The 26,992-nt window shown below is 38.3% G+C and overlaps 1 protein-coding gene across 1 annotated transcript; it reads right to left on the reverse strand.

Annotated features, from left to right (window-relative positions):
* Positions 1 to 27: 27 nt before the first annotated feature.
* Positions 28 to 25,836, reverse strand: TIMMDC1 (translocase of inner mitochondrial membrane domain containing 1). Its single transcript, XM_047875987.1, has 7 exons — positions 25,425 to 25,836; positions 22,619 to 22,784; positions 18,287 to 18,375; positions 17,790 to 17,857; positions 6,835 to 6,913; positions 3,342 to 3,452; positions 28 to 694 (listed from the first exon to the last, which is right to left on the reverse strand). Exons 1-7 carry the CDS (start codon positions 25,604 to 25,606, stop codon positions 544 to 546), a joined length of 846 nt encoding a protein of 281 aa, XP_047731943.1. The 5' UTR covers positions 25,607 to 25,836; the 3' UTR covers positions 28 to 543.
* Positions 25,837 to 26,992: the final 1,156 nt, after the last annotated feature.

Genomic DNA, 26,992 nt, shown 5'->3' on the forward strand with positions numbered 1-26,992 from the left:
TAAATTTATATCTTATTTCAAATGACATAGGAATTATCTTTTTTATTAAAACAAAACCAAACCCCACTACACACTTAGGCCCACAATGTTTCTAGAATCCAAAGGCACAAGGATTTCATCACAGACCCATTTGCCTTACCTAGTGATACCTCCTCCTTCTAGTGACTAAGTATCTTTTTAAAAGGCTGCAAGAATAAACATACAACCCACAGATTTCAACTCCAATTTTGGGAAATTTTTAATTTACTATTGTAAAATTCAGGGCAAAGAAATATGTATTGATTGACCAGTACAGATACAATGCCAAATATATAGATCAATCAGGAAAGACTATGTATTTAAATTTAAGGATAAGTAAAGTGAGTGTACAACTGCCCAATTCTTGGTGAAAACAAAAGATAAGAGCAAGTCACTGCCACTAGAGGTGCCAGCACTTATATCTGTCAGCAGGCTGGCCAAGGAGAAGACTAGCCTTTGGCATTCAATGGACAGGGCAACATAGATCCCTTCAATTTGCCAATGAATTTTAAGTCCAGAACATTTTCAGTCTTTGTCTTGTTTAGTTGTTGATGAAGGGTTTCTAGGAAGATTTAGTAGTGCTTCAATTTTCTTAACATCATCTTTGGATCGATTTTTCTGTAAGCTACTTTCAATTTCTTCAGGGAGGAGTTCAGTAAATTGCAGTCTGGCTTTACTGTAATAAAAGAATGAAAAGGATATATCAAGTACTGCTCCATTTCTTTAGTTCTTAGATTTTTATTTTAGCTTATTTTTCTCTTAGAGAGCGAGTGTGTGCGCAAGTGGGGGAGCAGGGCAGAGGAAGACAGAGAGAATCTCAAGCAGGCTCCATGCTCAGCATGGAGTCAAACACAGGGCTCAATCCCACAACCCTGGGATATGCATGACCTAAGCCAAAATCAAGAGTTGGACGCTCAACCGACTAAGCCACCCAGGCGTCCTGATTTTTTTAAAAGATAGTATTTGTCGTCTTCTCCCTGTGACTTATGAGCAAACATTGCTCCCTGCACTTTAAATATAATGGACCTTCTTCGCTCTACTAACCTGTTCCACTCACATGCTGACTACGATTCTCATATCACCAAAATGGACACTGCTGTGGCGGCAGCTCTGATCCTTACGATATTCCAGAGTTCATACAGAGGTATCGTGCAGGAGCTGAAACACCCTGAGCTGAAGTGTGAGCCTTGCAACCTGGCTGTCCTGTTGCCCTCAGGGCTGGGGGGCATGTGACTGCCCTGCCACTTCATTAACTCTCTATTGCCAGACCTTGTGGGAACTGCACAATGGTAAACTCAAGATGGAAACGTCAGATGGGACAACACTATAGATGTGTATTTACAAGGAATTAAAATCTAATTTCCAAATAACAGATCAGTTCTTTTTCTAAATCTAGTATTAGTGTCTTCCTTGAAGTGATTATCAAGGTCATCTATGACTTTCTTCTCAACTCTTCACAACCAGGTTTGACCATTTCTTCTTCCATATCTCTATAGCCAGTTTTCTATATTTTCTTTTTTTTTTCTAAAATTTTATATGTTTTTTTAAATTTATTTTTGAGAGAGAGACACAGCATGAGCAGGGAAGGGGCACAGAGAGAGAGAGAGAGAGAGAGAGAGAGAGAGAGAGAGAGAGAAGAGACATAGACTCTGAAGCAAGCTCCAGGCTCCAAGCTGACAGCAAAGAGCCCAACACAGGGTTCAAATTCATAAACTGTGAGATCATGACCTGAGCTGAAATCAGATACTTAATCGACTGAACCACCTAGGTGCCCTGACCAGGCTTCTACATTTTCAGCTCACTAAGGCAATGTTTTATGTTCTCCCTTTAACTTCTCTATGATTATTTTCAAGCAAAGAAGCAGGCATATAAGTTCTTAACTATTATTACTCTTCTCAGGAATATCATATATATACATATATATATATATATATATATATACATATATGTACATCTACACACACACACATAAATTTTTGACACTATTTCCTTTTGCCAAAGTATTTTTGCATTACTGTAATTCAATTCAAGTTATTGCTTTTAGCCATTCTTGAGGTTTTCTATCTCTGGTTTCCCTTTTTTATTGAAATACAATTAATATCTGTTCATATTTTTCCAAATGTTAATTCTTCTGCAACTTTCTATATCAAATTCAAATACCAATATACTTTCCCTACCTTTCCAATTTCTTAAAGTTTCATTTAAAAAAAAAAAACAAAAAAAAAAGAAAAAGAAAAAGCTTCTGGGGCGCTGTGGCTCAGTTAAGTGTCCAACTTCGGCTCAAGTCATGATCTCACAGTTCATGGGTTTGAGCCCTGCATCAGGCTCTGTGCTGACAGCTCAGAGCCTGGAGCCTGCTTCAGATTCTGTGTGTTCTGCTTTCTCTGTCCCTCCCCAACACATACTCTGTTCCTCTCTCTCTCTCTCAAAAGTAAATAAACATTAAAAAAAAAAAAAAGCCTCTTATGACATCTAAAGAACTAGAAATAAGCTAACAACACTTTCATGCTTTTAATTCTCCACACCAGATTTTATACTGGCATTATAATTTTAAATGCTTTATCCCAGAACTTAGAAAACTACATATCTCACATACCCTCTTACAATGGAGAAGAGGAGTGAATGAAACAAATATGTATTGGGCATTGTGGTGTGATTCTGCCTATAGAATGGCTGAGAAAACTGAGGGCTTGAAATTAAGGAAACTAGGGTCACAGAACTAATTAATAGCCTAGCTGGGATTTAAGCTCTGTTTTCAAGGTTTAATTGGCTACAAAATCAATGCTTTTTCTCATATAGAACCTAAGTCCTTGGACAACTGATCTACAGATATTAAGAATTTCCATGTGTGGGGGCGCCTAGGTGGCTCAGTCGGTTGAGCGTCCAACTTCAGCTCAGGTCATGATCTCAAAGCTCGTGAGTTCGAGCCCTGCGTCGGGCTCTGTGCTGAGAGCTCAGAGCCTGAAGCCTGCTTTGGATTCTGTGTCTCCCTCTCTCTCTGCCCCTAACCCACTCACATTCTGTCTCTGTCTCTCTCAAAAATAAATAAACATTAAAAAAAACAAAAAATTTCCATGTGTGTATGTGTTTTTAGCACAAATCAAAGTTTTAAGTAAAAACATGGAAAAAACCAGACTGCTTATCTATTCAACATGGGGCCTGAACTCACAACCCTGAGATCAAGAGTCGCATGCGCCACCAACTGAGCCAGCCGGGTGCCCCAGAAACTCTTTGAATTGAGTGGTGGTTTAGAGTACCTGGGTTAAGGAGAACACCACAATGGCTAGGAAAGTCAGGTACCTTTATCTTCACCTGCTCCTTACCTCTCTTCCAATTTCAGCTCATGGAGTGCTTTGCGATCCTTCTGTGTTCTCTCTTGGACAGTCTCCCCGTAGAACTTCTGAAATGCCATCAACAGACTTCCTACAGGAGTGCTGAGGGGGAAGCAGAGAGAAAGCTTAGGAAAAAGCAGCCATTAGACCACACACCATGTGAGTGTCTGCTAAGGCAGGAGCAACACCGACTGAGCCACTTATTCCGTGACAGGTACAGGAACTCTGACAAAGTGTCCTTGTCAAATGAAGAAAAAATTATTAAGGCAATTTCCTTCCTGGTCTTCTAAACAGTAGAGAAAAACAATCACTGCAACTTCCCAAAATTAACTGGTATAAAAACAACAGGCCTATAAATTGGCTGTTTTATCATGAATGATAAACTGGGAAAATATATACTTGTGACAAGTTCTAGTAAGTAGCTTTATACTGAAGATTTCTCAGAAATGAAATTGTAACAGGAATGGTACCAAAACCTGCAGAAGGCAGGAACTGTGGAGGGCGTATTTGGTTGGAGGAAGGATACCACTGGCTTCTGGGGATGGAAGCACCAAAACATCCTAAAGTTCAAAAGTCTGGCACAACAGTCTCACCCACACTGTCAATAGTTACCCATTCAGAAACTGATTTAGATAACAATTATTACAGTAAGTTAAGGGTTTGGTTCTTATGTTCTCAAAGAAAAGGAGTTTTTGACTCTGAGATAAGTTCCCTCTGGCTACAACATAAGTAAGCTCATTTGAAAAATTACTGTAGCTAAGTGGCAAAGTCCATTGACAGACGGATAAAGAAAATGTGGTATCTACAGCCTTTAAAAAGATCCTGTCACATGCTACAACATAGATTAACCTTGAGGATGTTATGCTAAGTAAAATTAAGCCAGTTACAAAAGGACAAATAATATATGATTCCATTCATATGAAGTATCTAAAGTAGTCAAAATCAGGGCGCCAGGGTGGCACAGTTGGTTGAGCATCCCACTCTTGATTTCAGCTCAGGTCATGATCTCATGGTTCATGAGTTTGAGCCCTGTGTCGAGCTCCATGCTGACATGTGGAGCCTGCTTGGGATTCTCTCTCTCTCTCTCTCTGCCCTTATCCCACTTACACACTCTCTCTCTTTAAATAAACAAACTTAAAAAATAGTAAAGTAGTCAAAATCATAGAAACAAAGTAAAAATGTGGTTGCCAAAGGCTGGGGGACAAGGGGAAGGGAGAATTAATGTTTAATGGGTACAGAGTTTTCAATTTTGCAAGATGACAAAGTTCTAGAGATCTTTTGTACAATAATGTGAATATAAAAACACTACTAAACTACACACTTAAAAATGGTCAGGCTGATAAATTTTATGTTATGTGTTTTTAATGACAATGAAAAAGAAATTATTTTTGCTGCTAATTTCAACAATTTTTCCCTTCAAGCCAAGATGGTATATTAACAATATAACAAGTGGTGCCTGGCTGGGTCAGTCAGTAGAGCATGTGACCCTTGCTCTTGGGGTCCTGAGTTCAAGCCCCACGTTGAGGGTAGAATTTACTAAAAAACAAACAAAACACAATATAACAAAAATCATGTCAGCGATAGATTATGACATGCTGAATTTTTTAAAAATAATTTAAAAAAGGAATCCATAAGTCTAGTGTAACTTCCTCCTAAAAAGGGCGTAGAAAAAGGGAGAGGGTAGGTGGAGGCGAAGGGAGAACTCAGGTGAATGCCAACTAATAAAAACAGAAGAAAAGATAGAACTAACAAATCATTTTACAACCATCAGTAATAACTGATTATGGCAACAATTATAATAGATCATTAAAACCACTAGAAAAAAGATAGCTGGAGAACATGCTATTCACATAGTCTTACCCAAGATTATTTACTAATCACAATGAGAATAACAGAAGCCTTTCAGTGGAGAAATTTAAGTCAATACTAAATATGGTAGGCAGAATTCTACAATAGCCCCCCAAATTGTCCTGCCCTAATTCCTCAACTATAAATTATACCCATGATTCTGTTACATAGCAAAATTTTACAGATGTAATTAAGGTTAGTAATCCGTTGAATTTGAGTCAATCAAAAAGGAAATTATCTGGATGAACCCTTTAAAAGCAGAGAGTTTTCTCTGGTGGCAGAGAGAAGTCAGAGAGATTCAAAGTATGAGAAGGATTCAACATACCAGTTGCTGGTCTGAACACAGAGGGGGCACTGTGGCAAGGAATATGTATGCCTCTAGGAACACTGGTGTCTGGCTGACAACCATGCAGGGAACAATAACTTCAGCCCTACAGCCACAAGGATTCTGTAAACAACCTAAATGGTGTAGGAGCAGATTCTTCCCTAGTCCAATAAGAGCCTGCCTCATCCATACTTTGATTTTGGCCTTGTAAAACTCTGAACAAAGAGAGCCCATCAGCCTCCTCAGCCTTCTGACCTACAGAATTGTGATATAATAACGGGTGGTTTCCAGCCACAAGTTTGTGGTAGTTTGTTACACAGCAATAGAAAAGTACTGCACCAAGTAATTAACATCACTTACAATAGGTGAAGACAATATGTATCTTGATGTGATACACTGAGAAGGACTAACTTCACCTACACTGTATTCCTGACGAAAACATTTAACCTAAATCTACTCATGAAGGGATAATGAAAAGAAATTGGGAAATTTTCTGGGGGAAAAAGAGCAGTGGATCTATTCTAGCTTAAAGGAATCAAAACTGTAAATGCAATATGCAATTGGATCCTGAATTAAATATATATATGTATGGCATTATTGTAATAATTGAAAATTTTTGAATATGGACCATATCTTAGATAGCTATATTGAATCAATGCTAAATTATTTACTGTGATGATTATACTGTGGTATCATTGGTGAATGTTCTTCATTTCATCCTGGGAGATATCAGCTAATGTATTCAGAGGTGAAGAATTATGAGGTCTCTAACAGTTTAGCCAAAAGAAAAAAGGAGAAAGAAAAAGAAATTTACACACATTCCACACATATACAGAGACATACAACAAATATGACAAAATGTTAACTGGTGAACATAAGTGAAAAGAGTATATGGGTGTTTGATGTACTAATTCATTCAACTTTTCTGTAGGTTCAAATTTTTTCAAATTAACAAGCTGGAGAAGAAAAATTTTTTAATTTATTAAACAAACAAAATCAAACAAAAAAAATTTTTAACAGAATGTGCTTGTTAATTGTTTCTTATTATTTTCCTGCTCCTTGTAAAATACCATTGTTCAAATTACAAATAGGTTCAGGTGTTAGTGATATCTAAGCAGTGATAATTGGAAGTAAAATCAACAACTGGGGTAAGATTAGAATTTGACAGTCAAAGCAACAGCCAATACAAAACTGAAGGCCTTTTATAGGCTGTAAGATTTAAATTTATTCTTTAGAAATGCATGAGATTTTTAACAGTAAGGCATTAATGAAAGTTGTGTTAATTTAGTATCAAACCATATTAACACTTACCCTAGCAAGGCTCCAATTATGCCACCAGCCACCAGACCACGCAGGCCTAAGTTTATTCTAAAAAGGCTTCCTGTGACAGCTATTTTAAAACAAACAAACAAACAAACAAACAAAAAACCCAATATTAAATTATCTTTAAGTACTAGAATCCATTTAAAAAATTTTTCTTCTATAAAAAGAACATAAACCGCTAAGTAAGTTTTCAGAACCCAGTATCAATAATACATCACCACAACCTAGATTTCCTGAATCTACAATGCCAAGGGCGCCCGGGTGGCTCAGTCGGTTGAACGGCCGACTTCAGCTCAGGTCATATCTTGTGGTCCGTGAGTTTGAGCCCCGCATCAGGCTCTGTGCTGACAGCTCAGAGCCTGGAGCCTGTTTCAGATTCTGTGTCTCTTTCTCTCTGACCCTCCCCCATTCATGCTCTGTCTCTCTCTGTCTCAAAAATAAATAAATAAACGTTAAAAAAAAAATAATAATAAATAAATAAATAAAATGCCAACACAGCTAGTTTCTCTTCCACACTGCAGGTTCAAAGGAAGAAACATCCCTTTTACAAACCTAATTTTTGTATATCTGTTCTACGGGTCCAACCTCTTCTCATTCTGCTTCATTTTTGCCCACCTCCCCTTAAAAATCTGTAATTTCTTGGGGCGCCTGGGTGGCGCAGTTGGTTAAGCGTCCGACTTCAGCCAGGTCACGATCTCGCGGTCCGTGAGTTCGAGCCCCGCGTCAGGCTCTGGGCTGATGGCTCAGAGACTGGAGCCTGTTTCCGATTCTGTGTCTCCCTCTCTCTCTGCCCCTCCCCCGTTCATGCTCTGTCTCTCTCTGTCCCAAAAAAATAAATAAACGTTGAAAAAAAAAAAAATTAAAAAAAAAAAATCTGTAATTTCTTCACTCCCATCTCTTGTTTCATCCTTCTTCAAGAAAAGCTTTCCCCAAAGAACAAAAACCCCTGCAGTTTGTACCTTGCTCCAGTCTCACCCTTTCTGTCCTGCTACACACCCCTCAGGCAGGCCTGCAAGTGGGCATTTGGTCCACAGTGCCACCAGGTGGTCAGTGCACAGGCTCCCTTTCCTTCCCACTGGTCTGGTATATCCAGGACGTCATTCATTTTCCTCCCTCACTATGCACAACACAACTAATGCATCTCATGTAGTAACATTTTTAAAAAAACAATTGAGACTTATGTGTCTTAAGTACTATTTGTTTTTTTTAATTTTCTAAATTTTAAAATTAACAAGAAAAAAAATCACCTTTAATTAACATTACCCAGAGATGGTAATAAATTTGGTCTTTTTTTCAAGTCTTCTTTTCCAAAGAAAGCATTTTTTAAAAAATAAAATATTGGGGAGGAGGGGTGCCTAGGTAGTTCAGTTGGCTAAGCAACTGATTCTTGGTTTTGGATCAGCTCATGATTTCAGGGTTCATGATTTCGAGCCCCTTGTAGGGCTCCATGCTGTTGAGCTTGCTTGGGATTCTCTCTCTCACCCTCTCTCTCTGCCCCTCCCCTGCTCACTCTGTCTCTCTCAAAATAAATAAACTTAAACATGTGTGTGTGTGTGTGTGTGTGTGTGTGTGTGTGTGTGTGTGTATTTTTTTTCTTTCTTTTTTTGTAGGGGTGCCTGGGTGGCTCAGTTAAGCAGCTGACTCTTGATTTCGGCTCAGGTCATGATCTCACAGTAGTGAGATGGAGCCCCGCATAGGACTCGGCGCTGGGTGTGGACCCTGCTTAAGATTCTTCTCCCCCTCTTCCTCTGCCCCTCCCTCACTCATTCTCTCCCTCTCTCTCTCTCCCCCCCCCCCCAAAAAAAAAAAAAAAAAGAATAAAAAATAAAAATAAATATTTTTTAAAAAGCTCTCAGAATAGCCAAAATCTAGAAGACTGACAACATTAAATGGTGGCAAGGATGTAGAGCAAAAGAAACTCTCATTCATTGCTGGTTGGAACACAAAATAGTACAGTCACTTTAAAGACAGTCTGGCAGTTTCTTACAAAAATGAACATATTCTTACCATATGATCCAGCAATCATGCTCCCTGGTATTTACCCAAAGGAGCTAAAAACTTGTGTCCACACCAAAACCTGCACACATTTATAGCAGCTTTGTTTGTAACTGCCAATACTCGGAAGCAACCAAGATGTCCTTCAGTAGGCAATGGATAAATAAACTGGTATATTCAGACAATGAAATATTATTTAGCACTAAAAAGAAATGAGCTATCAACTCATGAAGAGACTGGAGGAAACTTAAATGCATATTGTTAAGTGAAAGATGTAAATCTGAAAATGTTATATAATATATAACTTTCTAGAAAAAGGCAAAACTATTGAAACAGTAAAAAAAGATCACCGTTTATCAGGGGTTGGTGGGCAGGACACATAGGTGGAACAGACTTTTAGGGCAATGAAAATGCTCTTTATGATACCACAACGATGGATACATGTCATCATACATTTGTCCAAACCCACAGAATGTACACTAAGAGTGATACCTAAGGGAAGCTATGGACTTTGGGGGATAATGATGCATCAGTATAGGTTCTTCAACTGTAACTAGTATCCCACCCTGGGGTAAAATGTTAATAGTGGGGAGGCTATGTTTAAGTGTGTATGTTGGGGCGGGGGGAGGAATACAGTAAAACTTTGGATTGCAATTTACTTGTTCTGCGAATGTTTCACAAGATAAGCAATTATTTCTAGTAAATTTCAACTTGATAAACGAGCAAAGACTTGCAATATAAGTAGCACCTGACACTGAATGTCACATGATCACAACTGAGCCAATAGTTCTCTCTCTTTCTCCCTCTCTGGGAGATTGTGGGTGATCATCTCCCATGCTCGTATGCTCAGTTTCAGGCTTTTCAGAGCATGGGAAATCAGTGATTTTTCAGAACATTGGAAGGTGCCCACAACTGGCACTAGTGTATTTTTTGTCACTTCAAAGCACCTGTGGACAGTCCTTTGCTTTTCCATACAAGAGTAAGCTTAGGAATGCTTTGCTTCATTCTAGGTCAGGCTGCCTGCAGATATAGACCCTTCCCTCTGTTGTCTTATGCTGAATACATTAAATACAGTATATGACAAGAGTTTATTAATACTGTACTGTAATCAACATCCGTTAGTAATAGTTAGTTGTCCTACACAATAATCCTCCTCTCTCGTCTCCCTCAAACCAGCCACAAAGATTTTCAAAGGTAAGTGCAGGTTAATCTATTTTTCTTTATATTTTGTACTTTCCTTATTCATTTGTATTATATTACAGTATTGTAATCATTTTTATATGAATATTTGTGAGTTGTGAAACAAATCATCTGAGTTTCCATCATTTCTTATGAGGAAATTTGTTTTGATATACAAGTGCTTTGGATTACAAGCATGTTTCCGGAATGAATTATGCTCCCAAACCAAAGTTTTATTGTATATGCAAAATCTTTGTATCTTCTGCCCAATTTTACTGTGAATTTAAAACTATTCTAAAAAACAAAGTCAGGGGGCGCCTGGGTGGCGCAGTCGGTTAAGCGTCCGACTTCAGCCAGGTCACGATCTCGCGGTCTGTGAGTTCGAGCCCCGCGTCGGGCTCTGGGCTGATGGCTCAGAGCCTGGAGCCTGTTTCCGATTCTTGTCTCCCTCTCTCTCTGCCCCTCCCCTGTTCATGCTCTGTCTCTCTCTGTCCCAAAAATAAATAAACGTTGAAAAAAAAAATTAAAAAAATAAATAAATAAATAAAGTCAGTTAAAAAGGGGGGAGGGAGTAGTGAGGCTTATAAGCTATCAGCAGCCAAACATCAGTCAGACTCTTTATTACACAAACTCTTTATTACCATGTGTTCTGTAAATAGTTTACTTTTTTTTTTCGACCTTAGTGTTTATTTCTTTTTCTTGCCTGAATGCACTGGTTAAAGTCTCCAGTATAATGCTGAATACAACTGTATTCATCTCAAGTATACACCTTAATTACAAGTGTATACAGCTTTCCCATGTTCTCAGTCTTAGGGGAAAATCATTGTCTTTCACCATTAAATACGATGTTTGCTGTAGATTTTTTAATGGATGATAGATGACCTTCACTGGGTTAAAGAAGCTCCCTTCTATTCCTAGTTTGTTGAGAGTTTTTATCATGAATGTTGGATTTTTGTCAAATACTTTTCTAAGCTAACCTTAAATTCCTTGGATAAATTCTACTTGGTTATAGAATATAATCCTTGGTTGTTGCTGGATTTGGTTTACTAATATTTTGTAAAGGATTTTTGTGTACATACTTTTCTTTTTAAAGTAATCTCTGTACCACCTCACACTGGTCAGAGTGGCTAAAATAAAATGAACAAATCAGGAGACTGCAGATACTGGAGAGGATGTGGAGAAACTGGAACCCTCTTGCACTGTTGGTGGGAATGTAAACTGGTGCAGCCACTCTGAAAAACAGTGTGGAGGTTCCTCAAAAAATTAAAAATAGATCTACCCTATGACCCAGCAATAGCACTACGAGGAATTTACCCAAGGGATAGAGGAGTGCTGATGCATAGGGGCACTTGTACCCCAATGTTTATAGCAGCACTTTCAACAACAGCCAAATTATGGAAAGAGCCTAAATGTCCATCAACTGACAAATGGATAAAGAAGATGTGATTTATATATACAACGGAATACTACTTGGCAATGAGAAAGAATGAAATCTGGCCATTTGTAGCAATGTGGATAGAACTGGAGAGTATTATGCTAAGTGAATAAGTCAGGGAGAGAAAGACAAATATCATGTTTTCAATCATATGTGGATCCGGAGAAACTTAATAGAAGACCAGAGGGGAGGGGAAGGGGGAAAAAAAAAGTTACAGAGAGGGAAGGAGGCAAACCATAAGAGACTCTTAAATACTGAGAACAAACTGAGGGTTGATGGGGATGGGGGAGAGGGGAAACTGGGTGATGGGCACTGAGGAGGGCACCTGTTGGGATGAGCACTGGGTGTTGTATGGAAACTAATTTGACTATATATATATATATATATATATATATATATATATATAAAATATTATATATATATAGTATTATATATATAATAAAAAATATTTTTAAAAAAACAACAAAAAAAATAAATAAATAAAATAATCTCTGTACCCAACATGGGGCTCAAACCCACAACCCTGAAATCAAGACTCACATGCTCCACTGACTGAGCCACCCAGGTGCCCCTGTGTATATACTCTTGAGTGATAGTGATCTGTAGTTCTCTGTGCTATCTTCATCTTCTTCATTTGGCTTTGGTATCAAGGATAATACTAGTCCAAAGGAATAAGTTTGAAAGTGTTCCTTCTTCCTCTATTTTATGGAAGAGTTTGTGAAAGAAACTTCCCAAATAGCCACTGAAGCCATCTGGTCTTGGGCTTTCTTTGTGAAAAGATTTTTAACTAACAACTTAGTTTATTAACTTGTTGTAGGGCTATCCAAATTTTCTATTTCTTCTTGAGTAGATTTTGGTAATTTGTGTCTATTTTCTTTTTCTTGGTCAGTCTTCCTAAAGTTGTCTGTTATCTTGTCATTTTAAAAAAATTTTTTAATGCTTATTTATTTTTTGAGAGAGAGAGAGAGCATGAGTGGGGGAAGAGTCAGAGAGAAAGACAAAGAATCCAAAGCAGGCTCCAGGCTCTGAGCCATCAGCACTGAGCCCGACGTGGGGCTTGAACTCCTGATATGTTATTGTCTATTTCACAATCTGTTATTGTCTATTCTCCTCTCAATTCAGTGTTTCTTTTTATGTATTTATGAGCTCTGTTGTTAGTTTATATGTTTATATGTTTATAAATGTTATATCTTCTTGATGGATTGGTCCTTTAAATATTATAAAATGAGGGTGCCTAGATGGCTCAGCTGGTTAAGCATCCGACTTTGGCTCAGGTCATGCTCTCAGTTTGTGAGTTCGAGTCCTGCATCAGCCTCTCCATTGACAGTGCAGAGCCCACTTTGGACCTTCTGTCCCCTTCTCTCTCTGCCCATCCACTGTTCACTTTCTCTCTCAAAAATAAACATAAAAAAAAATTATAAAATGTCCTTTGTCTCTAGCATTTTTTAAAAAGTTTATTGATTGATTGATGAGAATGTGTGTGCACGAGCAAGGGAGAAGCAGAAAGAGGGAGAGAGAGAATCCCAGGCAGGCTCTGCACTGTCAGCACAAAGCCAGATGTGGGGCTTCAACTCACAAACCGTGAGATCATGACCTGAGCCAAGATCAAGAGTCAGCTGCTTAACCAACTTAGCCACTTAGTTGGATACTGTTATTTTTTTTAATTAAAAAAAAAAGTTTATTTTTGAAAGAAAGAGCATGCAAGAATGTGAGCACATGCAAGTGAGGGAAGGACAGAGGGAGTGACAGAGGATATGAAATGGGCTCCCTGCTGACGGCAGAAAGCCTGATGTGAAGCTCTAACTCACAAACCGGGAGATCATGACCTTAGCCACAGTCGGATACTTAACTGACTGAAACACCCAGGCACTCCCTCAAATACTAGTTTTATTTTTTTTAATTTTTTAATGTTTATTTATTTTTGAAGGAGAAACAGAGCATGAGTGGGGGAGGGGCAGAGAGAGAGGGAGGCACAGAATCTGAAGCAGGCTCCAGGCCCTGAGCTGTCAGCACAGAGCCTGACGTGGGGCTCGAACTCACAAACTGTGAGATCATGACATGACTGAAGTCAGACGCCCAACCGACTGAGCCACCCAGGAGTCCTTCAAATACTATTTTTAAATTAAGGAAAAACAGTTAAAAGAAAGGAAAACAATAGGTTTATAGAGCATTTTATATTAACTTACATATTAACCATTTCTAGTACTTTTCATTTCTTCCTGTCAAGTTACTGTTTGGTGTCATCTCCTTGCTCCAACATACCTCCATTCCTTCCCTCTCATTTGTGCTATTAATGCCATATACAACTTTAAATATGCTGTATGTCTAACACTGCAATTTTGTTATTATTTTACATAATTGTCTTTTAGATTAGTTATGAGAAAAAATATTTATACAGCCTTTAATAATAACTTTTATAATTATCTTTATCAACGCTCTTTAATACTTCTCATAGATTCAAGTTACCATCTGGTTTATTACATCCTTTTAGCGTGAAGAATTTCCTATAGTATTTTTGTTAAGGCAGATCTGCTAGTAACAATTTTTCTTTGTTTGTTTATCTGCCAATGTCTTTATTTTTGCCTTCAATTTTGAAGAGTGGTTTGTTAGAAACAGAATTCCTGGTTGACAACTTATGCTTTTCAGGCCTTTGAATGCATTCTACTGCCTTCTGGTTTCCATCATTCTGATGAGCAATAAGCTGTTAATCCTCTTTGGTGTTCCTCATGGGAGTTATTTTTTTCTTGCTGCTTTTAAGATTTTTCTTTCAACAGTGTAACTATTATGTGCTTAGGTGTGAATCTCCTCATGTTTGTTCTTCTTGGAGTTTGTTGAACCTTTTGGATGTGTGGATTAATGTTTTTCATCAAATTTGGGAAGTTAAGGACCATTATTTCTTAAAATACTTTTTTCTAACCCTTTCTCTCTTTTCTACCTAACATTCCCTTCACATATCTATTGGTATTTTTGATGGTGTCCTATAGGTTGCTCAGGCTCAGTTCATTTCTCTTCATTTTAAAAATTCTGTTCTTCACAAAAAATCATCTATATTGATCCCTCTTCAAATTCACGAATTCTCTTTTGCTATCTCAAGACTGGTGTTGAGCTTCTCCTCTCCAGTGAAATTTTAATTTCTATTGCTGTATCAACTTTCAACTTTTCATTTGATTTTTTTTTTTTATAATTTCTGTCTTTATTGATATTCTCTATTTGGTAAGTCACTATCATCATACTTTTATATTTCTTTAAAATGGTTTGAAGCCTTGTCTTCTATGTTCAATGGATGGATCCAGTCAGAGACATTCCCAGTGAGTGCTTTTTTAATCCCCTGGTTTTACATGTCATATGATTTTTTTGTTGTTGAAAACTGGACATTTTAGGTAATAAATTACAGCAACTCTGGAGTTAACACCCCCCACACAGGGGGGATGACTGTAATTCTTTGTCTATGTAGTGACTTGCCCGGACTAGTTCTGTGGAGTCTTTTTCCTGCAGAGTACAGCCACTAATGTCGTTGCTCAGTTTTTATTTGTATGCGTGGTTTCCTAGGCATCACACTGGCTTAAGTAGTCAGCCAATGATTTGTCAGAAATTATGCTTAAGCATCCCAAGCTAGTAACGCTCCTATCCTTTACCAACGTATCTGTGGTTGAAGAATGCATTCAAAGTTTAGACATTTTAAAATCTCTTCTGGCTTTTTCTTTTGGTGTTCACAATTAACCCTCACAACTAACCAAAGATAAGTAGGGGCCTTGCCAGTCTCTCCATAGTGTGCATGAATACACACTTACACATGTGTGCAACTTTCCAGAATTCTAGGGATACATAGAATCTTATTAAAACCCCCTGTGGCTGTCTTGTTCCCTAGATATTCCTGTTAAGATTCTGCCTCATCTGCCAGTCTATTCCTTACCCCAAATAGTATCAAAACCTCAGATTAGCTGTGTGATATTATCCTTCCCTGTTGCAATTGTTTTCAGCAACACCCCTTGGCTTGGAATTTTCTGTTTTCTGCTCCAAATAAAGTCAGCACCCTCAAGCAGCAGAAAGCCAGTCCTCCAGCCTGTCCTTATGAAACTTCTGCATCACAGAGCTGTGGGCTAGGGGGGCAGGAGGAGCCCTAGGCTGAAACACCACAGACTCCCAATGTTCTTACTGAAACTCAGTAGAAATTCTTGGATAAGTGCTTACTGATTTGTTGTGTGCCTGTGGTCAATTTCCAGCATCTTTAAATGGTTGTTTTTGATAATTATGTCCAATTCTATTGTTGCTTTTTGTGAAAGGATTTGCCAAGCTCCTCACTCAGTCATTCCAGATGTCAAATATACATTTATAAATGTCCAGATGAATGCCATATAATAATGAGGGGAGACATTCTTGACGTGATTTTGACTTCAGGGGAAATTACTTCAGTGTTATACCATTAAATTCAATGGTGGTTGCTGGTTTGAGATAAAAACTTATCTTGTATCATGTTTATTTTTTTACTAATTTTTACACTCAATTTACATTCAAGGAACATTTATTCTACTCTACTATGTGTCAAATAGTTGTGATATAAAAGGCGAAGACTTTCTCTGATATCAAGTAAGTCATCTAGTGGAGAAGCAAAACAAGTTAACAGGTACAACATAGAGTCGTAAGTGCTTTGATTAAAATATTTATGGTTAATTATGGGAATATTGGGGAAAGACACCTGAAGACTCAAAAATAAGAAAATAGGGACTAGGAAACTAAAGCTGACAGATAAGCTGAACCTTGAAAGACAGGTTCAATAAAAGCTGAATAAAATTATTTGCAGGAGTGGGAAGGCATGCTCAAGATAAGGGACCAATACATGTAAAGCAAAATTATGATGGGTTTGGGAAATCAAGAGTAGAGTCATAGGGTGGAGCAAGAGTGGTACATGAGGACCAGATCAAGAATCAACATTAGAATGATGGGAAACTATGAAAGAAGCTCAAGCAGAAGAGTGTTATACTCACATTCATATTTCCAAAAAGTAACTAAGGTAACAGTGGAAGTGGAGGAAACCAAGACTAGAAACAGGGAAGACCAGATAGCAGCAGTGGGAAGAAAGAGGAGGTGAGAGTCCCTACATATTAAAGGAATCTAATTAAAGGACTAGAACTTTGCAAAGAGGGGGATAAAAGGCAGAACCATATCATTATCTGGTTTCTAGGTTTTTTGTTTATTTGTTTAACATGGTAAATTATAAAGAACCTAACAACAGGAGCAAGTATGGAAGTTGGGGGAGGAAAACAGAGTTTGGTTTGGACATAGGCATTTGAGCCTACAGAATACCCATGGAAAAATGGTGGCAAGTTAAAAAAGGGCAAGTTCCAGCTGCTCCAGTGCTATTAATGCCTATTTCTAGTTTTATATTTTAAAATGTTTCCATTAAATTGTTAAGTTCAAATTATGTGTACATGTGTTTGCCTGTGTGTATATATACATATACACAGAGAAAGAGAGCATGCACTCAGAAGAGAGAACAAGTCAAGAAGCAAATGGGCTAAAATGTAAACAACTGAATCTCTGTATATAAAGGTTATATGGTGTTCCTTGTATTACTTTTATTTTTAAAACTTTTTGTAAGCTTGAAATTATTTCCAAATTAAAAAAATTTTTAAATGTTTTATGAATTATATGTACCTTTTTGCATGTGAGAGAATTACATGAGGTAGTGAGTGTTTGAGTATATGTGGCACTTCACATTTACATTTCTGGAAATAATACTTCAATACTTATTTTTTAATGTTCATTTTAAAGAGGTCACATTTACCAGAGGCATAAAGCTTTAAAATAAAATCCAAACTTAGTATGAAAAATCTGGTCCCTTTCTACGTAATTTCACCAAACTTATCTCAAGCCACTCTTCCCCTTACTGACTATGTTCCAGCCTTATTATCCTGCTTTTGAGGAACTTTCTTGCCTTGGAGACTTCACCCTCAATGTTCCTTCTGCATAAGCTACTCTTCTTCACACTTTTCAGGTATCAGCTTAAATGTCACCTCCCCATAAAGGCCTTCTCTACTCACCCTGATCATCCCATTGCTTCACCTGTTTGCTATTTTCTATCACAGCAGCCTTTTTCTCCCCCAACCACATTAGACTATAAAACTCCATGAAAGCAAAGACCTTTTCTGTTTTGTTCACCAAGTATACCAAGGGCCAAGCATAATGCTCTCCATACATTTTGCATGAATGTTGAATGAGATGTGATGAGAAGTCAACCAAAGAATTCAGTAGTTCTGATTTATAAGTCCTTAAATATTTCCCAAACCATATTTGAGAAGACTGAAAAACATAAACAAGAACAAAAATGTCTTACCTCCCGCAATGACAAAATGGCTTAGGGCATTTTTATTTCGGTACACATTTAGACCAGTATTCACTGTGCTGGGAAGAAAGAAAACATAAAATTTAAAGCATATCCCCCTTACTTTCTCGACCACAATTTTCACTAAAGTGATAGGTATTAGAAATGCCTACTAAGTCAATTCCTGGTCTTAGTCTAGGTCCCGTCAATGTGTTCCTGACTACCAATATTCCCTAGGTTTTCTAGGTGGACCTTCTGTTGAAGAATGAACCAAAGAATTTCTCTTACTTAGAAACCTTGTCTCTACTTTGATAATAGGTGGAAGATCTCCATCCATGGATGCAAACCTATATCTGGACCAATCTTTTACATAGATAAAAGTTCTTGGGGAAAAAGGTATTATGAATCACTTTCATGTGGGTGTTTAGTTTTTAAAAATCTCACTTGCTCAAAAGATGTGCTCCCAAAATAATACTAAGACCTTTTGTCACAACTCAGAGAGAACTTACTTGAATATAGTCACAAACACTGTAGTTCTCCAACTCCAGCGCCAGCCATACCGGATGAAGCCTCGTGTGGCAGCACGATGTGCAGATTGCTAAAGTTAATGAAAAGGCTGTGAGGTTCCAAGACCCCTTAATACCTTCTTTATTCTAAAACTGTGGTAGAAGGATGGCTATGGATTAGGCAGGGACACCTAAACAGAAACATTATTAAGATCTCTAGAAATACCGTTTACTGAAACTTAAGCAAAGGTCCCATGTGCATCCTATTCTATCGGGAGATAGAAAAGGAACTAAGAATTGCCAGTGTCAACCAAGCAATCTATCAATGAGGCATAAACAGAGAATCTATGTGGCAAATGCCATGGCAAATATAAAGTCAGTATTAGACATGCTTTTTATATCCAAGAAATCTTGGAAAAAAGAAACCATAAAATAAAAAAGAAACAAAGAAATGGTAAATAAAAGGGTAAGGATGATAGTAATACAGAGAAAAGAGCAAAGAAAAGAGAACTGATATTTACTGCCCACGTTCTATGTAAAAGTTGTGTTAACATATTACCTCATTTAATCTTTACAACTTTTCTTTTAGGCAGGTGTTTCAGATTTAACTAAAGCACAGAGAGGAAGTTTCTAACCAAGATCACTCAGCCAAGAAGGAGTAAGTCAGAATTGGAAGACAGGTTGTCTGTCTCCACATCACCATGGAGCAAGTCTGGTACAATATCCTGAGGATATAGTCTAGATTTTGAGAGAATCCCTAAGTGGATCCTTAACTACTACAAGATACTGGGCAAGTCAAAACCTCTCTGAAGAGTATCAGTATGGACTCGTGGCTTTTAACAAATAGGCAGATAAATAAATAGATACAGATGTGTGTATGAATATGTGTACATAAGTATATATGAGCACACACACATTTCCTAGGGCTTATAGAAGCCATGATATCCCTGTAAGTGAGCATATGTAGCATCAAATCTTTGTTTTTTTAATGTTTTTATTTCATTTTTGAGAGACAGAGTGCAAGCGGAGAGACAGGGAGAGAGATACACACAGAACCCGAAGTAGGCTCCAGACTCTGAGCTGTCAGCACAGAGCCCGACGCAGGGCTCGAACTCATGAACTGTGAGGTCATGACCTGAGCTGAAGTCGGACGCTTAACCAACTCAGCCACCCAGGTGCCCCTCAAATCTTAGTTTTATATATAATTTTTCCACTAAAAGAAACTAGAACTCCTTGGTGATGACTAACTCTGGGGCTGGTACTGGAAAAGTAAAAGATGAGCCAGGAACATCTTGCTATGCCAAAAAATAAAGATATGCTCAAAGAACGATGGGGACATATAAAAAGAACAAAGGAGCTAGTTTAAAGGGCTCCAACTGTCCAAATCTAGGCCAATTTCAGCATCAAGATAAATAATGATAAGAATGGATTATAAACTACAGAGTAAAACAAGAATCCACGAGTCCACATTGATCGAAATAAATTATAAAAAGACAAATACAGGAGAAGGGAAAGCTCTTCCTTAAAGCTGAATATGAAGCAATAAATGTAGGAAAGATGGGATTAGAAAATAACCATTTCGCAACCACCACAGTATTAACTCTTTCAGGTAAGAGTCATCATCGAATACTAAAACTAAAGCATGGAAATTTGATGAAAAATAGGATATTTACATAGTCTCAAAGTATCTCCTAAGTATCCATAAGATATTCACTAATTACATTTACTAATTATCTTGATTTCAGCTCAGGTCATAATCTCAGTCCTGAGATCAAGTCCCACCTGGGCTTGCACTGGGTGTGGAGCCTGCTTGAGATTCTCTCTCGCTTTCCCTCTGTCCTTCCCCTGCTTGCACGTGTGCTCTTTCAAAAAAAAAATTTTTAATAAAAAATAAAAAAATTACAAAGGGAGAAAAATAGTAATTTTACAGTTGATAAACCTGGCAGAGACCATCTTAACCAAGTGCCAAAGTAAACATCATCAGTAAAGGGACAATAGATATCATGTGTTCCTGATATAATGTACTAAGTAAGAAGTACATTAAGTACATCTAAGTAAGAAGTAAGGAGTACTAATACCCCAATCTAGGGTATTCCTGCTAAAACACATAGCTGGAATCTAATCATGAGAAAACATTAAACAAATCCAAATTGAAGAACATTCTACAAAATAAATAGCCCACATGGGAATGCAAGCTGGTGCAGCCACTCTGGAAAATAGTATGGAGGTTCCTCAAAAAACTAAAAATAGAACTACCCTACGACCCAGCAATTGCACTACTAGGCATTTATCCAAGGGATACAGGTGTGCTGTTTCGAAGGGACACATGCACCCCCATGTTTCTAGCAGCACTATCAATAATAGCCAAGGTATGGAAAGAGACTATATGTCCATAGATGGATGAATATATAAAGAAGATGTGATGTGCATATATATGTGCATATATATATGTATATATATATATATACATATACATATATACATATACATACACACAATGGAGTATTACTTGGGAATCAAAAAGAATGAAATCTTGCCATTTGCAACTACGTGGATAGAACTGGAGGGTATTATGTTAATCGAAATTAGTCAGAGAAAGACAAATATCATATGACTTCATTCATATGAGGACTTTAAGAGACAAAACAGATGAACATAAGAGAAGGGAAACAAAAATAATATAAAAACAGGGAGGGGGACAAAACAGAAGAGACTTATAAATATGGAGAACTGAGGGTTACTGGAGGGGTTGTGGGAGGGCAGATGGGCTAAATGGGTAAGGGGCACTAAGGAGTCTACTCCTGAAATTATTATTGCACCATATGCTAACTAATTTGGATGTAAATTAAAAAAAATAAAAAATAAAAATAAAATAAAATAATAAATAAATAGCCCCAATCTTCAAAAATGTCACAATCAAGAAAGTTAAAGAAAGAGAAACTGTTCTATATTAAAAGAGACTAAAGAGGGGCCCCTGGGTGGCTCAGTAGGTTGGGCGTTCGACTTTGGCTCAGGTCATGATCTCACAGTTCGTGGGTTCGAGCCCTGCATCGGGCTCTGTGCTGACAGCTCAGAGCCTGGAGCCTGCTTTGAATTCTGTGTCTCCCTCTTTCTCTGCCCCTTCCATACTCCTACTCTGTCCCTTAAAAATAAACATTGAAAAAAAAAATTAAAAAAAAAAAAGAGAGACTAAAGAGGCATGAAAGGCAAATTCAACATCTGATCCAGTATTAGATGCTGGACCTGGAAAAAAAATTATTTTTATTTACTTTTAAAATAGGGGTGCCTGGGTGGCTCAGTCGGTTGAGTGTCTGACTCTTGGTTTTGGCTCTGGTCATGATCTCATGCTTCATGAGACTGAGCCCTACACTGGGCTCTGCACTGACAGCGTGGAGCCTGGCACAGAACCTGACTGGGATTCTCTCTTTCTCCCTCTCTCTCTGCTCCTCCCCCACTTCAGCTCCCTCTGAACACTCTCTGTCAAAATAAATGAATAAACTTAAATAAATAAATAATATTGGAGAGACGACTAGCAAAATTTACATAAAGTCTGAAAATAAGACAACAGTACTATATCAGTGATAATTTCCTGATCTGGATAATTATATAGTGGTTATATAAAAGAATGTCCTTGTTTTCAGGGAAATACATGCTGAAGTATTTATCATGACTATAACTTACTCTTTAGCAGTCACAAAAAATAATAATATGCATTATACAGAGAGAGAATGCTATAGTAAATGTGATAAAAAGTTAACATTTGGAGAATTTGGGTGATAGGTATATAGGAATTCTTTGTACTACTTTTACAACTTTTAAGGCTGACAGAATTTAAAAAAACAAAACAAAACCCAAACAACTAACTCTCTGAGCTGTAACTTCCTCACTTATACAACAGAGTTGATGTACAGATCTAACAAAAGAGTTAGCACTCTATAAACTGTAGAGTTATAAATGCTAATTGTTGTTTTAGTGTCCTCCAAGGAGACCCTGTGAATGGGGTTAATATGCTCTACAGCTAAGCCTTGATGATTTAGCTAGGGATTAGAAATATATTTCAGATACTATACTTGATCTTAGCCAAAAGACTGAGAAGTGATAGAAATATATTTCAGAAAGTAGAGCCATGGTAGTAATCCCTCTGAAGATAAGAAAAGTGGTCTGACAAACCATGTGTATGCTCTTTAGCATTAATACGTCTACTGTTAAGTGCAGGTTTTGTTTCTTTACTCTGACATGTTAACCCTTCCAACCCTACCACCTAACTGAATAGCTAAGTGTAAAGTGAATTACTAAACTAATATGCCCTCAAATACTTTGAGTGTCAGTACTTACCACAGCATCAAACCGGCTATGATAAACTTCTGCTTGGCTCTGCTCAACATAGTGCTGTTTAGCATGGATAAAAGCTGGTATTCCTCCATATGCCCAGCCAATGATGCCTGCTGAAATAGCCGCCTTATAAATATTCTCAAGTTCCTTTGAAGTTCTCTGCTGTTCACTAAGACATCAAAAAGACAATGTTGTTTGGGATTAGTTTATGGATACTGCTCTCCAAAAGACAGTACATTCAAAATGACCCCAATACTAACACTACCACATTTTTCATCATGGGCAGAATCTCCGGATTAATAAAATCTCCTGATGAATTAAATACCACAGTTATATCACAAGTAGCTCAAATCTCAGCCAAAATTAACCTATGCTGTTAGAAATCAAGCTATTGGTTGATTACCCTTAGGAAGATAGTGACTAGAAGGGGCACAAAGGGGAGCTTCTGAAATGCTGCTAACAGTTTCTCGGTGTTGGTTACACAGCTATGTTTAGCTTGTGAAAATTTGTTGATCAATATACTTATGTGTAAATAGATGCATATTATACTCCAATGTTTTTTTTTCTTTTTTTTTTTTTTTTAATTTTTTTTTCAACGTTTATTTATTTTTGGGACAGAGAGAGACAGAGCATGAACGGGGGAGGGGCAGAGAGAGGGAGACACAGAATCGGAAACAGGCTCCAGGCTCTGAGCCATCGGCCCAGAGCCCGACGCGGGGCTCGAACTCACGGACCGCGAGATCGTGACCTGGCTGAAGTCGGACGCTTAACCGACTGCGCCACCCAGGCGCCCCTCCAATGTTTTTTTTTCGAAGGTGGTTTTATTTGATGACTATTACAAGTCCACTACATCTCTGGAATCAGGAAGAATCTGTAAAAGCTGGATGCAAGGATCAAGATTTCCCTTTTTGAATTTTAAGCTAACTTTTGGAAATGACACAAACTTACGGATTTTAGGACAATGTATTCAAGAACAAAATCCTAGATTAAAAAAAAAAAATCAAAACCTGTCTTTCTGAATTCACTTTTATGCCATGCTCAGATTGGGCCTGTATGATAAAAAGCAACAAATGAGAAATCTCACTGTGCAATGGACACCACAGACCAACCTAACATAAGGAAAAACCACTGTTTACTTCAATTTGTTACTCTCAAAAGAAGAAATTAGAACTGATGATAAAGCTTTGAAGATGTTTCTAGAAGCTCTAATGAATAGCTAAGTTTTTAAGTATTATGTTACTATAAATGGCCCTCTAAATACTAAATGTTATTTACATTACTAAATCACTTTCTTCGGAGACTATAAGGTGTTTATCTAATTCTAATTATCAATAACCACATCTCTGAAATCAGAATCAGTGAGTCTTTACAGCTCCTGCATCTACAAGAGAAATCTAAATAAAATTTCTCAGAAAACTGTAATTCTTATACTTACTTAGGCCAATAGGAAAAAACTGCTATAATTTGAACCCTGTACTTTTCTTGTATAGTGAATAAGATCAAAAACATTTACCTAAAAGTTGGCCTATGACAGAACTCAGAAAAGAGAAAATGTAAAAGCTTAAAATTTAACAAGCCAGATGAATATGCTTTGCCTCCTTTTCACTCTGAAAAATTCCATGCCATAGGTGATATTTATCTCCATTTCATTTATTTGGCTCTAAGAAGTCCTATGGTTGGCCCAAACAGCTAATAAATGGTGAAGAAATAGCACAGTGGTGGAAAAGACCTAAACTACAAGTGACAACAGGGTTGTGGTTCTGGTTCTGTCACCCACTGTTAAGTGACCTGCAGCCAGATCACAATCTATGAACTTTAGTTTCCTCATCTATGATGGAGGGGAACATAGAAGTTAACCTAGATTACCTTCAAGTTTCTTTCAGCTCCAACATTCTGTGGTTTCCAAAGCTGATCAAAATAACACCCTTCTGTTATATACTATATAGGATCTTTCACAAGTATCTCAAGTAAATATTGACTGGAAGGATTGATTGGAAGGACCAATGCTGCCTCATTATCTTTAAAATAAAGATGATATTTCAATAAAGCAATTAAACACGATTCTGCCAACTCCTTGTCCCAACAATCTCAGCAACATAATAAAGCTTCAAAGTTAATTTAACCACCTGGTAACAGTGTAGTATTGTAAAGTATTTCATGAAAGGGCCATTTTTCCACCAATAATTGATAAATGATGAAATAAATGAATAAATGAAATGAGTTTTCCATTAAAGTGAATTCAGTTTGAAGTTAATTTTGTATTCTGAAATAACCTTATTTGTTGATCTAGCTCTTTTATAAAAATAAGACAATACTTGCTATTATTTTTTATATATTCATTATCTGACAGAATAAACATTTTACAGCTCTCTCTGCCGTTTCTCCAATCTCCATTTTTTTGGAGAGAAGGGGGAGCTATGGTCATGAAATACCAAAGTTTGGAATAAAGTGAAATGCGAAAAAAAATACTGGAGCGTAATCTCGCTGATGTGGATTCCAGGGTCAATTCTGACACTAATTAGCTCGGTCCAATTCTTCTAATGTGTAAAATCGGGGGATTACACTAAGACTATATTCTCTAAAAATGCTCCGACTTATGAGTTTCACCCCTACCATTTGTAAACTGTCCTGTCAATCAACAGAACTACTAAATGGCAATGTGAGGACACAAACTTGGGATACAAACATTACAACACCAAATCTTATTCAAAAACAAACCACGTCACTCAGGGGTCCTTCACCCCAGGATGACCCAGGTTGCAGGACAGCTCTTTGCAGTCCCCTCCCCACAGACTCTAGGCACTTTTACTCTTTGACAAACAGGTCCCGGAGGCGGTCCCATCCGGATTCCAGGTAATCAGGCTCTGGGACGTAGGAAGACAGCTTCTGGTTCTCCGAATCGGCAGCCACAGCTCTCGCAGCAAAAACCCGAGGGAAAGGACACAGCGCCCGGCAGAAGTAGCTCTGTGGCGCTGGCGGCCGCACCTCCATGGCCCTCACGGAACCTGCGGGCACACGCTTGGGTTCTCAGGGCTCCAAGGCCTCTGGGAGACGCCGTGGGAGGACAGTAAGGATAACGGCAGTAATAAATAGGTGAGTACCCTTCTACCAGGCCCAGCTAATTTGCTGCCAGGCTCGCCACCACATTCTAGACACCCTCCTCCCCAAGGCCGGCACTGACTTATGAAGACCTTGGATACACGAGACAGGAAGTCCCACCTTCAACGGGGCAAAGGCCAATAGGCGGGGCGACGGCGTAGCCGTAGCCAAGCACTTCCGCCTAGAGGCGGGACGAACCCAGTGTGCCTGGCCCGCCCCCCGGAAGTGAGTTGGCTCGGAGTAGCGTGGCCCCGTCGCCGGCCGGTTTCTTTGCCTGTCTTTGGGCTTTCTGGGCCACGTAAACCGGGTCTTCGTCAGTTTCCGGGAGGCAAGATGTTGTCACAGGCTGAAGTAGTTTAGCGTGTTTAAAACGCCAGAAATTCCACATAGATGAAAAAGAAAGTGGAGTGGGGAAAGGGGAAGACAATTCGCACAAATAGAAGCCCTACCTACTTTCACTTACGTAGTGAAGCCTCCGAGCTGGGCCGGGATTCAGTTTTGGTTTCAGAAAAAAACAGATGTCTTGGTGCCTGATAGACCGAGATTTCCAGAAAGCTCATTTGAAGAATCAGCTTTGGATAGTTCTTAACAAGGTGGGTTTTACCCTCCCCCTCTTTTCATATGCTTACTCTTCCTCAAAAGGCAAGACAACTGGAATTTCTTTGATATTCCAGCAATAATTTCCCTTCAGTACAGCCTGCGCTAACATATGCTTTGAGGTATTGTTTTTATTTTATTATTTTATTTTTTTAAAGGTTGCTTTATTTTTTTTTAAATCTTTTTTAATGTTTATTTCTTTTTGAGACAGAGACAGAGCATGAACGGGGGAGGGCCAGAGAGAGAGGGAGACACAGAATCCTAAGCAGGCTCCAGGCTCTGAGCTGTCAGCACAGAGCCCGACGCAGGGCCCGAACTCATGAACAGTGAGATCATGACCCGAGCCAAAGTCGGAGGCTCAACCATCTGAGCCACCCAGGCGCCCCAGGTATTGTTTTTATTGAAACACACGCATTTGAAGGTTGCGTGGGTGGCTCAGTCAGGTAAGCGAGGGACTTCAGCTGAGGTCATGATCTCATGGTTTGAGTTCCAGCCCCACATTGGGTTTGCTGCGGCCAGCACGGAGCCTGCTTGGGATCCTCTGCCCCCCCTCCCCCCCCCCCCCCCCGCTATTCCCACGACTTGTGTTCTCTCTCTCCCCCAACCCCCACCCCCCGCCAAATAAATAAACTTTAAAAACACGCATTTGAAATATTCCCAAATGGTTTGTGGAATTTCATT

This window comes from Prionailurus viverrinus, chromosome C2 (assembly GCF_022837055.1).
Source record: "Prionailurus viverrinus isolate Anna chromosome C2, UM_Priviv_1.0, whole genome shotgun sequence".
In the NCBI taxonomy this organism is placed as follows: domain Eukaryota; kingdom Metazoa; phylum Chordata; class Mammalia; order Carnivora; family Felidae; genus Prionailurus; species Prionailurus viverrinus.

What these genes read in the sequence shown, in the direction of transcription:
- TIMMDC1 (XM_047875987.1), bottom strand. Translation starts at nt 25,606, where the DNA reads ATGGAGGTGCGGCCGCCAGCGCCACAGAGCTACTTCTGCCGGGCGCTG. An exon ending in CGGGACCTGTTTGTCAAAGA is followed by an intron (nt 22,785 to 25,424) that starts GTAAAAGTGCCT and finishes TTGATGTCTTAG; the next exon opens with TGAACAGCAGAGAACTTCAA. An exon ending in GAGCTGAAATTGGAAGAGAG is followed by an intron (nt 695 to 3,341) that starts GTAAGGAGCAGG and finishes CTTTTATTACAG; the next exon opens with TAAAGCCAGACTGCAATTTA.